The sequence below is a fragment of the Brienomyrus brachyistius genome, chromosome 22 (genome assembly GCF_023856365.1).
Source record: "Brienomyrus brachyistius isolate T26 chromosome 22, BBRACH_0.4, whole genome shotgun sequence".
NCBI classification, from domain to species: domain Eukaryota; kingdom Metazoa; phylum Chordata; class Actinopteri; order Osteoglossiformes; family Mormyridae; genus Brienomyrus; species Brienomyrus brachyistius.
The window spans coordinates 16123648-16136390 of record NC_064554.1 but is presented as its reverse complement, the minus strand read 5'-3'; the positions used below and the strand labels follow the sequence as shown (position 1 = coordinate 16136390).

Sequence of the window (12743 nt, the reverse complement as noted above, 5' to 3'; positions counted from 1 at the left end):
ATTCTGGGGTTCATCAGGGGTGTGTTCTTGCTCCTTCACTGTTCAATGCTTATATGGACTGGGTGTTGGGCAGGGTCGTGGGGTCCAGCAGCTTTGGGGCATCCGTTGGTGATCTTGACTTTGCCAACGACGCTGTGGTCTTAGCGGAGTCGATGGAGGCTCTTATCGGGGCTCTTGTGAGACTGAATGAGGAGTCTGAGTGTCTGAGTTGTCCTGGATCAAGCACAGCCATTGTCTGTGGGGAGAATGTCGACCTTGTTGAGAGATTTACCTACCTCTCAGCGACATTCAGGTCTCTGGTGACTCTTCCTATGAAGTCAGCAGACAGATTGGAAGAGCATGGGGGGTCATGAGGTCGCTGGAAAGGGGTGTGTGATGCTCCCAATGTCTTTGCAAGAGGACGAAGGTTCAAGTCTTTAGAGTCCTGGTACTCCCTGTCTTGCTGTATGGTTGTGAGACATGGACGCTATCCAGTGAGCTGAGATGAAGACTGGACTCCTTCGTTACTGTGTCTCTTTGGAGAATCACTGGGTACCGATGGTTTGACTTTGTGTCGAACGAGTGGCTGCTAGAGGAGTCCCGAATGAGGCACATCACCTGCATTGTGAGGAAGCGTCAGTTACGGCACTGTGGCCATGTGGCGCGTTTCCCTGACGGTGATCCGGCTCACAGGATCCTCATTGCTGGGGATCCAAGCAGCTGGAGCAGGCGAGGGGACGCCCACGTGACACCTAGCTGTGGTAAATGAATGGCCATTTCCGGAGGGTGGGACTGGGCCATGTGTCTGCCTGCGGGATCACTGGCTGGGATCTTGAGGAGTTTCACCATGTGGAGGGTGTGGCGATGCGCTGCATCAGCGTAACCCGAGCTGACCTGACTTGGGGGTGCTGGGCCCGACCGCCGCATCCCCATGGCACCAACACTGGGTGGACGGTGTTAAGGAGATAAACTGGACACTGCGAGTGTCATTGAATGTCAATGAGTGTTTCAATGTCGGAGTATCACTAAAACAGAAAGACAAGGAAACTACAAAGAACATTTTATTTTTAAATGTTAAACAAAAAACCTGATAGTAAAAATATATGTAAAAGTAAAACAGGTATTTTATTAGGTAACTCAGAAGAGAAAGTGATTAACTACTGTGGTATATATGCATTTTAATGTTGATGCATATGTTTATCTAAAAGGTTACATGCCTGAGAAGTATAGAAACTTTAAAAAATGAAAGCAAATGTACTTTTACTTTTGTGGACTGATACACGAGCAGTTCTGCCCCTCCCCCAGGCCCCTCCCTCTCACAGAAGCCCCTCCCCCACATCATAGTTAGTGATGTCATCATTAGGCAGCCCCCCTTCTTGGATGAACGACAGCTCAGTCATGTGTCCGACAGGGTGACTGTGGTGGAGATCTGTCAGAGAGGCACACAGACACACAGACCTTTGGCTGAATGTGTATGTAGCTGCGATTGCTGATTGAGGAAGAGGCATCATACTTCATTTGTATTCTGCATAATATTTCAAAAATACCCTTTTTATCCATAAGGAAAACAATATGTGTCCAAGCAGTAAGTGAAATACTTGTTATAGTGTCACATTTGAGATATTTATAATTCCATGTTTAGTAATAATAATCAGTATAACTGAAGGCCTGGGCTGAGATTATATCAGACTCAGTCTGATTGGAGCAAAGTGACCAGCTGATCCCTTTAGAGCCGCTCACCTGGCTGAGAGTCAGGGTGATGCTGCACAGAGACATTATCATAGTCATTGGTCTGGCTGTCAGTGACATCATCATAGTCATTGGTCTGGCTGTCAGTGACATCATCATAGTCAGGTGTCTGACCTGCGGGGCTGCCATTGTGGTACTCCAGGGTATCTACCCCTACGACCACAAAGTCAAGGCAAGGAGGTGAATGAAATTTCATTTGCCTGTTAAAAGAAATTTTCTGAATTCTTACTTTTTAATCTTGTTTATAATTCATTATTTGAAAGATGTTCTGCACCATCATTACCTAAGAGATTGACTCCTTCAGCTTCCCCCACATCTTCATACCCTGAGGGAAGCTCATCTGGAAGGTCTCTCCCTGACACCAGAAGAAGGGTTAGTGACACTTTTACACTCCTGGCAGATCTTTACCTGGCTGCAGTTATATGATGTTCAGCTAAATATACAGTCAGACTGCAGTGTGGAGACCTTTCCTCTCTGAACAATGTACTGATGTCTTCATGGATGAACCTGACTGTGCGCAAAGTCAATCTCAGCCCAGAGTTATTTCCCCTGAGCAGATTCATTATAAATCCGCATAAATAACTGTAGATGTGCATCAGTCACACTGTCAGCTACTTCTGTGTTAAAATCCACATTCAATAATACAAGAAGAAATAATTCACTGCAGTGTGATTGTCCTTATTATTAATGTGACATTAAACTGACCTTTCCGACAAGCCTGTTCTATCACGTCAGTAAACCTGTAATCTATTTCCTCGTAGATGGCTGGAGACAGCTGTTTATTTTCAATCTTTGCAAGTTCTGTGAAGGATAAAGATACACACATGCTAACTATGTAAAAAAAAAAACAGTCAGATGCACAGATATATCCTGTAGTCATGGGATACCTTTTGCAGCAAAAAGACCATCCATAGTCTAATATAAAATAACATCAGGAATAGTGAGGAGTGAAGGACACACCCTTCAAAAAATCAATTAGCAGACAACAGATACAGACAAATGTTACTAACAGACGAAACTTTCGGCCCAATATATGGTCAACTGGCCAAATTTTAGATACACAAATAAAATTAAAATAATATTATGAACTCCTGTCCTACCTCTTGTCAGGACCCAGTTCCCGTAGACCAGTCTAACCACCAGCAGCAGAAGTACTGAGAGCAGAAGCCCAAGAACCACTGAGGACACTGTTGGGTCAGACTGGCCTGTTTGCATCTGAGTAACTGTGGGAGGTCCAGTGACATCGGGGGTGATTTCTGTGACGCCTACGGGAATGATGTTGGTGTTTATTACTGTCAGGCTAAGGGGAAGACTAAGTATTTTAGCCTCATATTTAATAACTACAAAAACCAGGAGAGGATGCAGAAATGTACTTCTTGGCCTCACCTGCACAGGTGACCCCTGCGTCCTGCCTGTGTGAGCAGTCACTCTGCTTCAGTGAGTAAGCGCAGTGCCACAGGTGCAGCTCACTGCCCTTGCAGTTCACCTCATCCAGCCAGATGGCGCCGTCACCCCTCCCGAACCGTCCGCCCCCTTCTGCCCTGAGAGCCGGCCCACAGCCCAACTGCCTGCACACCACCATGGCGTCACGCAGGTCCCAGGAGTCGTCACACACGGTCCCCCAGGAGCCGCTGTGATACACCTCCACCCTCCCAGAACAAGTGTCTGCACCCCCTGTCAGTCTCAGGGGCAGATGGTCTAGTGGGGACACAGGAGACAGCTGAGGTTATTTGGAGAAGAACTCAGAGGGGACAGTACATTTAATACATACATCAATTCCCGATTAAAAACATGCTTTAGGTACAATAATCACATCAATCTCCACTTAATATATTTAATCATCAGTCTTAATAAAATAGTTTTTTTCTCATTCTTTGAATTATTCTTGACTGTATTATGCAATAATTCACTGTATGTTTCAAAGGCATATAAAACACATTGATACTATAAATCTGCAAATGAATCAAACAATAAACTTACTGGTACAGAAGTTCAGATCAGAAGAAGTTCTGCACAGCATGAAGTCGGATGGAGATCTCAGCTTTTCAGCATCTACAATAATCAGCAAGATAGAGAAATAAAACATGGTTCATGAAACTTATTAACATACAACAATAAAGAGGCTGGATTTAGCTCCACCTGAGCAGCTTGTTCTGGCAGCTTCTGAGCAGCCATTCGGCCCTTTGGAGGATGATGGACACTGCCAGAGTGATGTGTCATGGGATCGACATTTTCCAAAGTCCAGCCCTTTGAGGTCAGGACTGAGCCTGGACATTGTCTTAGTGACTGTCCCCTTATCTCCACAGTCTAACTGGCGACAGATGACAGCTGCTGTTGTCTTTTCCAGACCATCAAAGCACACACTTGCCCAGGTACCATTGTAGTAGACCTCTGTGTGGCCAGAACATCCTTCAGACAGACGCAGCTCCTTGTGCTCTGTGGTGAAAGACACACAAGGAACGTGAACCATTATTGTTCAGTGTTTACAGAAACCACTGGACACTGTCTGTCTTCAAAATGACAGAAAGCTGTTTCACACAGAGTTGGATCTGCTTTACCTGAACACACAACACCCACATCCTGCTTGTGCCCACAGTCCTTCCTCCCCCACTCCACTGAGGGACAGTCCCACAGGGACGACTCGTTCCCCACACAGCCCAGCTTGCTTAGCCAGATGGGTCCAGTCCCTGGGCCAAAGTAAGTGGGTACAGGGATCTGCCCACTGAGGGCTGTCCCACAGCGGAGCTGCCTGCACACCACCTGAGCCTCAGGCAGAGCCCAGGACTCATGGCACACTGTCCCCCAAGAGCCCCTGTGGAAGACCTCCAGCCTCCCTGCACAGTCACTGCCTCCCCCCACCAGCCTGAGGGACCTGTGGTCTGGGAGAGAAGACAAAGTGAGGAAGGAAGATCTACCAACTAAGGAAGCTCACATGATAACATTTAGCTCTCTTTGTTGAATCAAGAGTAACACACCCATGTAAACTATTAAGTTATAGATCTATAGTACATCTACGTGTCCTAATGTCATAAAATGTTTTTTTTCTAGCATGAATTCATGAATTAAACATGAGCAAGAAAGATCTATCAACCCAGGAAGCTCACATGATAACATTCATGCTGTGAATCAAGAGAAACACACACATGTGAACTAAAGGTCAGTACATCTAGGCGTCTTAATGTCATAAAATGTTCAATTTTTTTCTAGCATGAGTTCATGAATTAAACCGTTACAAGTATCTCTCTGAAACAGCCATAACACATCTTGCTGACACAGATCCCACTGGTGTGGAGAAACTCACTGGAGCAGACCATGGACACCTGGTCACTGGGGCGACAGTTGAGGACATGTGGAGGTCTGCATTTCCCCAGGTGAGACTCAGTTCCTGAGCAGTGAAAGCCTGTCACACACGTGTCACTGTCCCCTGTCCTTGACAGGTTTGATCTGTAGATATTTGTTGCAGAGCCACAGCCCAGCTGTCTGCAGACCACAGATGCATCCATGGAGCTCCAGGACTCTTGGTGAACCTTCTGCCAGGTCTGGTTGTAGTAAACCTCCACCCAGCCCTCACAGTCACTCCCTCCAGACAGCAGCCTGACACCCCCATAAGAGGATGAAAGGGATGAACCTGTCAAAGAAATTAAGACTGATGATTAAGGACCCTAAAATATAGGAGATTCTTCATACTGTAGAGTTTAATTGCTATTTATAATAATATTTGCTGCGTCTCTCTGGACCATAACTGACATAACTGTCAGTCCTCACCAGAGCAGACGACTCCTGCATCCTGTCCATGAGAACAGGCTGCCCGTCTCCATGGGGACACAGCACACTGGGAGAGGCGAGTCTCATTCCCCTGACAATTAAAGACATCGGGCCAGATGGGCCCAGTGCCCCCCCCAAACCCGGCCTGTCCCAGGGCAGCCACAGCGCCCCCACATTTCAGCTGCTGGCACAGGACAGTGGCGGCTCTCATGTCCCATGATGCATCACACAATGTTCCCCATGTTCCATTGTACCTCATCTCCACTCTACCAGAGCAGTGGTCAGGACCATCCCTCAGCCTGAACCTTGTGTATCCTGGGAGCAGCATAGAGAGAGAGAGCAAAGAAGGAAGATGAGACACTGAAATGTCACTCAGTCCTGAAATGTCACTCAAATAATAATAATAAGACAGTGATGGTGTCTCAGAGCCATGACACTCTTACCAGAACACACCAGGCCCACATCGTTCTCATGGCTGCAGGTCCTGTTATGTCTCATCTTGGGACAGAACACAAGATGGGACTCGTTTCCCTGACACTGAAACTCCTCAGACCACACCCCTCCCTCTCCTTGACCAAAGGCAGCTCCCCCCAGCAGCTGTGCAGGTTCCCCACAGCCTAGTGATCTACAGACGACCTCAGCGTCCTGCCAGTCAAGGTCAGCGTCACACACTGAGCCCCAGGTTCTTCCGTGCTGAATCTCCACTCTCCCAGAGCACATGTGACTCCCTCCTATCAGCCGAATCCCTCGATGGCCTGAGGTAATAAAGATTGAATTATTTTTTAATAACTTAATGTACAGAATAACATATAGTTTTAATAAATTTGGAATAAAACGGGAAAAATGTACTGATCGAGAAACCTTATCCAAGTGTAACACTAAATCTACACACAAATGGCAATTTTAAAAAAATTAAGACCTTTATTTCATTCTTCATGCCAGTTCCAGTTAGCCATTCTTGCCGTAATCAGTGTTCATTTAACAATCTGTGTATGAAATTTTACAACTTGTTTGTAAAATGGGTGTATGGAGTTAGATGAATCCGGAAAGTCATTTAATAATACATACAGTAAAACCTCGCACTGCAAGTAATTTTGTTTGCGAGTGTTTTTCAAGACAAACAAAAAATTTTGATAAACAAGCGAGGTATGTCAATACGAGTATTACAGTATGTATATGCTTTGCCTGCCGATCGTCACGTGATCACAACTGAGCTGACAGTTCTTCTCTCTCTCTCGCTGCAGGATCATGGGTAATCATCTCCCAGGCTCGGTCTCAGTCGGCGTCCCTCACTCGTATACTCAACATTTAGGAGAAAAGTACCACCTGAATAAGGGCGTAGCAGTACGAGCGATAAATGTTTACAACGCAATGTCCACATTTCCGCGAATTTGAAAAGGAGGCAAAAGCGGCTGTCATTGGATAGGATCCTTGTTAAAGTCGCACAAAAAGAAAAAGATTCCAGTGAGCCAACAGATAGCAGTGATTCCGTTAGTTATAGTGAAAGTTGTCCTACAAAATAACCCTCCTCTTCTCCTCTCTCTCGTCTTCCTCACAATATCCACAACTCTTTTCAAAGGTAAAGTGCAGGTTAATTTGTTTTATGTATTTTTACTTAATATTTTATATTAATCATTTTTATATGAATATTTTTGGGCTGTGGAATGAATCAGACTGAGTTTCCATTATTTCTAATGGGAAAATTCGCTTTGATATAAGACTGCTTTGCATTAAAAGCATGTTTCCGGAACGAATTATGCTCGCAATCCAAGGTTTTACTGTATATAACTTAAAAAATTTTAAAAAGTGTTTTAAGAGCCTCTTAAGTAATGCATGATGCAATTCCTACCTGTGTAAGTGAATTGAAAAATATCTTCAGAAAGTGTCTCAACTTCAATGAAGTAATTATTTTCACAATTGCTGAATTTAGATTCTAATCCACTGCAGAAATGCTCACTTATCAATAAATTGCTTTGGGTATAAACAAAATATTCGGGTCCTCCAACAAATTCTAATGGTCCGCAGCCCAGATCTTTGCCTGTCACTAAGACAGGATTTTGAAGGACATTGAGGTCAGTGAAATAAGGTACTGTTGTCCACCACTTTCCCCAGTGATACACCTGCACTGTTCCAGCACAAGGACTGCCTCCATCCACCATTTTCACATAATCATGTCCTAAAGAAATAAAAGAGTGAAACAAATTGAACATCACATTTGATATGTCTCTGACATCTTCTTGGAAATTCAAGAGAGTGGACGCATACATATTGAAATAAGAGAATCTTATGAAATTTTCAGAGTAGCAACCACTTTCAATAACTAAGAAAATGTTAAGAGTTTAAATCAGTGTGATACTTAATCACCAAAACGTTAGATTAAATTCATAAATATTAGAAATGAATAGTAAACACCTGTACAAAGCAATCCCACAGCATGGTCGTGTGTACAGTTCTCTTCAGATCTAACAGAGGTGAGACATTCATGGAGGAAGGATTCCTCTCCTTCACAGTGGAAGTCTTTATACCAGATGGGACCTTCTCCTTCACCAAAATGGGCCCCCTTGTGTAGAGCTGAAGGAGCCCCACAGTCCAGCTCCCTACAGACAACCTCAGCATCCTGCCACTCAAAGTTACCATCACACACTGTAGACCAGGACTGACTGAACTTCACCTCCAGCCTCCCAGAGCAGCGATCAGCTCCACCCACAAGCCTCACATGATCTGGAACAGTGCAATATATATATATATATATATATATATATATATATATATACATACATTCATAAACACACACGTGCACAGATAGATAGATAGATAGATAGATAGATAGATAGATAGATAGATAGACAGATAGATAGATAGATAGATAGATAGATAGATACTATATTAATCCCCAAGGAAATTAAAGACGTAGTAACACTGTTACCAGCTGTTAAAGTACCATACAAACTACATAGATACTTTTTGATGCGAAATGATTCGTATTGAATTAATCTATTTAGTAAAACTATAAAGTTGAAAAGCTTACTACCACACAAAAATGTATTAAAATCTAAGAGACCGTTTCTCTCACCTGAACAAATAATTCCAGCATCAAAGATGTGAGGAATATCCATGTATCTGAAATCCAGTGATCTACACTCCCTCAGTGCAGACTCTGACCCACTGCAGGAAACATCTCTCAGCAACACCCTTCCAGAACCTTCTCCAAAGTGAGCTCTTATAGGTGCTAATACAGCAGTCCCACAGCCCAGCTGTCTACACACCACTGACGCATCATCCAGGTCCCAGTCATACTGGGCTATAGTCCCCCACTCTCCCCAGCGATACACCTCCACTCTCCCAGAACAAAGACTGCTTCCATTCACCAGCCTCAGGTCCTCAGGCCCTGTTAGGACACAGCCAAGCTGCTAAGACACTTCAGAGGGGTCACTGGTCCAATGTTACAGTATTAATAATATAGCTGGTTACCTGTGCAGGTCAGTCCCATAATGCTGTTGTTTTTGCAGTTCTGTTCTGATTCAACAGAGGTGAGACATTCATGGAGGAAGGACTCATGTCCTTCACAGTGGAAGTCTTTATACCAGATGGGACCTTCTCCTTCACAAAAATGGGCCGCCTTGTGTAGAGCTGAAGGAGCCCCACAGTCCAGCTCCCTACAGACAACCTCAGCATCCTGCCAGTCAAAGTTACCATCAAACACTGTAGACCAGGACTGACTGAACTTCACCTCCAGCCTCCCAGAGCAGCGATCAGCTCCACCCACAAGCCTCACATGATCTGGAGTCACAAAAAATAAAGGGAAATTTAATTTTGTATTAAATAAATGTTTTCTTAAAAAATGATGCACAAACGACCCCGTAAAGACATCTTTTTCTAGACAAGCGATTAATAATATTGTTTTCATGTCATGGGCCTTTAATTTACAACTTGTGTTACCCTCATTATTAATGATTACCTGGTGTGACATATTTTAAATACAACATTTGTCCCTAATGTTTACAGATTAATCACTTGGATTAAAAAAAAAAAAAAAAAACCTTATGCTTAATACAACCCAGTGTTAAAAGTAGACGTCTAACCTGAGCAGATGACTGCAGCATCCAGTGTGTGCAGTAAGTCATGCTCTCTGCCATCCAGTGATCCACACTCCCTCAGCGCAGACTCTGACCCACTGCAGGAAACATCACCTAGAACCATCCGCCCAGAACCTTCTCCAAAGTGAGCTGCACCTGGTACCGATACAGCAGAACCACAGTCCAGCTGTCTACACACCACCGCGGCATCATTCATGTCCCAGTTACGCTGATAAACGGTCCCCCACTCGCCCCAGCGATACACCTCCACTCTCCCAGAACAAGGGCTGCTTCCATTCAGCAGCCTCACATCAGCAGGCTCTGTGAAGACAGAGGAGATACAGTTATGTCCTATATTACAGGCTAATAACATTTAATTCCGTAATCAGAGATAAAAGCCATGACAATATGTCATATTCAATAGAAAACAGATTATATTAAAATTCAACCATGGGTATGTGTGAGAATGACTATTACCTGAACATGTCAGTATTACAGTATGATTTGTACAGTTGTGTTCTGGTCCAGTTTGGGTGACACATTCATGTAGGAAGGACTCATGTCTTTCACAGTGGAAGCCTTTATACCAGATGGGACCTTCTCCTTCACCAAAATGGGCCCCCTTGTGTAGAGCTGAAGGAGCCCCACAGTCCAGCTCCCTACAGACAACCTCAGCATCCTGCCAGTCAAAGTTACCATCACACACTGTAGCCCAGGTATCTCCATCTCTAATCTCCAGTCTCCCAGAGCACTTGTGAGGCCCCCCCACAAGCTGGACCACTGAGCGACCTAACAAAATAACAATAATAAATTACTTCATAGAAAAATTTCTTCATCAGATGGCACAGGCAGATATAGTGGATTTGTAAATAAAAATTGTAAGAACTGTGTTAGCTTTGCAGTGGCTGTTTCTCACCTGAACAGATCACTCCAGCATCAAGTACGTGAGGATGATCGAGTGACCACGATATCTTAGCAGCTTCTTCAGTTGGACACATAGACAGTGTCGGTTCTGATCCATTACAGGAAACCTGAATAAGTAGCTCCTGCCCAGAACCTTCTCCAAAGTGAGCTCTACCAGGAGCGGCTACAGCAGACCCACAGCCCAGCTCTCTACACACCACTGTAGCGTCATCGATGTCCCAGCCAATCTGCATTACTGTCCCCCACTGTCCTCCACGATTCACCTCTACTGTTCCAGCACAGGGACTCCCTCCCTTCACCAGTCTCACCTCCTCATGTCCTGTAGGTAGAAAATCAGAGTCTCTGGTAGTTAAATCGGCTGCCCATTGTATGTGCGTTCTGCATGTTACTGTCATTATTAATGTAATTAGGGGGACCGGGGCCCTGGAGTGTTTCCCCGGCAGCCTACCCAGGGTGTTCCACTGTCTTGTTCTCCTGCGTTGTTCCCCTGCCTTGTTCCCTTGCCTTATTCCCTTGCCTTGTTCCCTTGCCTTGTCCCCTTGCCTTGTTCCTCTGCCTTGTTCCCTTGCCTTGTTCCCTTGCCTTGTTCCCCTGCCTTGTTCCCTTGCCTTGTTCCCTTGCCTTGTCCCCCTGCCTTGTTCCCCTGCCTTGTTCCCTTGCCTTGTTCCCTTGCCTTGTTCCCTTGCCTTGTTCCCCTGCCTTGTTCCCCTGCCTTGTTCCCCTGCCTTGTGTCTGTTGCTGCCTGGGATGGACTGCAGGAGAAGTCCAGCTGTATTTCCTGTATTATCTAACCAGGAGTTTACATTTTTTTCTTAAAATATAAGCAAACTGTTTCAGTGGTTTTTACTGGAGCCAGATAAAGTAATGTAAGTATATTCACAGATGATGTTTGTTTTCTTTTTCTATTTTATTTGCAGATGCTTTTATCCATCCATCCATCCCTCCATTTTCCAAGCCGCTTATCCTACTGGGTCGTGGGGGGTCCGGAGCCTATCCCGGAAGCAATGGGCACGAGGCAGGGAACAACCCAGGACGGGGGGGCCAGCCCATCGCAGGGCACACTCACACACCATTCACTCACACATGCACACCTATGGGCAATTTAGCGACTCCAATCAGCCTCAGCATGTCTTTGGGGGAGAAACCGGAGTACCTGGAGGAAACCTCACGACAACATGGGGAGAACATGCAAACTCTACACACATGTGACCCAGGCGGAGACTCGAACCCGGGTCCCAGAGGTGTGAGGCAACAGTGCTAACCACTGCACCACTGCACACATGCTTTTATCCAATGTGACATAATTTTTTCTAGAGAGAAAGTCAGTCCCTGGCGCAATTCGGCATTAAGGGCCACAGTCAAGAGCCAAACGGGATTTTAACCAGCAGCTGCCAAATCACAACCATACATACTAACCCGCCAAGCCACATACTGTACGTCCCCTGTATTAAATATGCATCCATTCCCTAAGTCTGTCTTTAAATTGATTTTCTAAGTAGAAACATTAATAATACAACACATAATAAAAAAAATACAGTAACAATGAAAGTAACTACATATGGTACCTTACTGTACTGTACCACGACCCAACAAACTACTGAGGCCGTCCGATGTTTTCATGAGCGTCACAAAGTCGTGCGTGCATTCATTATTACATCATTATTATGCTTAATGGAAGTCTGTTCATAAGTACGAGTTGTCTGTTAGTTGGATGTTCTTATCACTGGGACTGGGTGTATATAGTGTCTCCTTTTAGTTGGTACAGTCCAACACCACTGTATGAGTTTCTACTACAGCATGGATGCAGGCCAGGATATCGATGAACATGACATGCAGCGGAATCCCACCAATCACACACAACCTCCACCAGCCTCAAGCCCACCAATCACACTCGTCCTCCAACAGCCTCAGGCCCACCAATCACACTTAGCTTTACCTCATTAGATAAAGGCCAGGAAACCCTTTAACAAAACAGTCATGTTTACTACAAAAGCTGGTATACTTTCCTTTAACAAAATATATAAGTTTGTACATCATTGTGCAGATAACAAGATGTATATGGTTATTCTACAATAGATTCTTGCACAAGGAATTGAACTATGTTATCGTCAAACCCAACATCTACAAACTCTGCGCGTTAATATTGTTTGTATGATAAAATCATAAATTCACTTCAGACTTTTGTCAGATCTAACAGGAATTACTGTACTATACATAAACACCAAACAGATATCAGATACTCCTTAAGGT

At 44.6% G+C, this 12743-nt stretch overlaps 1 protein-coding gene across 1 annotated transcript in view; it reads right to left on the bottom strand.

Annotated features, from left to right (window-relative positions):
* Positions 1 to 12743, bottom strand: part of LOC125718449 (uncharacterized) — a 153612-nt gene that overhangs the window by 93419 nt on the left and 47450 nt on the right. Inside the window, exons 29-34 of the mRNA XM_048992305.1 lie at positions 8965 to 9273; positions 8567 to 8881; positions 7906 to 8214; positions 7343 to 7669; positions 5937 to 6248; positions 5494 to 5808 (exon numbers count right to left, since the gene is read on the bottom strand). Coding sequence (XP_048848262.1) covers positions 5494 to 5808; positions 5937 to 6248; positions 7343 to 7669; positions 7906 to 8214; positions 8567 to 8881; positions 8965 to 9273 — 1887 coding nt within the window. The remainder of the gene's footprint in view (positions 1 to 5493; positions 5809 to 5936; positions 6249 to 7342; positions 7670 to 7905; positions 8215 to 8566; positions 8882 to 8964; positions 9274 to 12743) is intronic.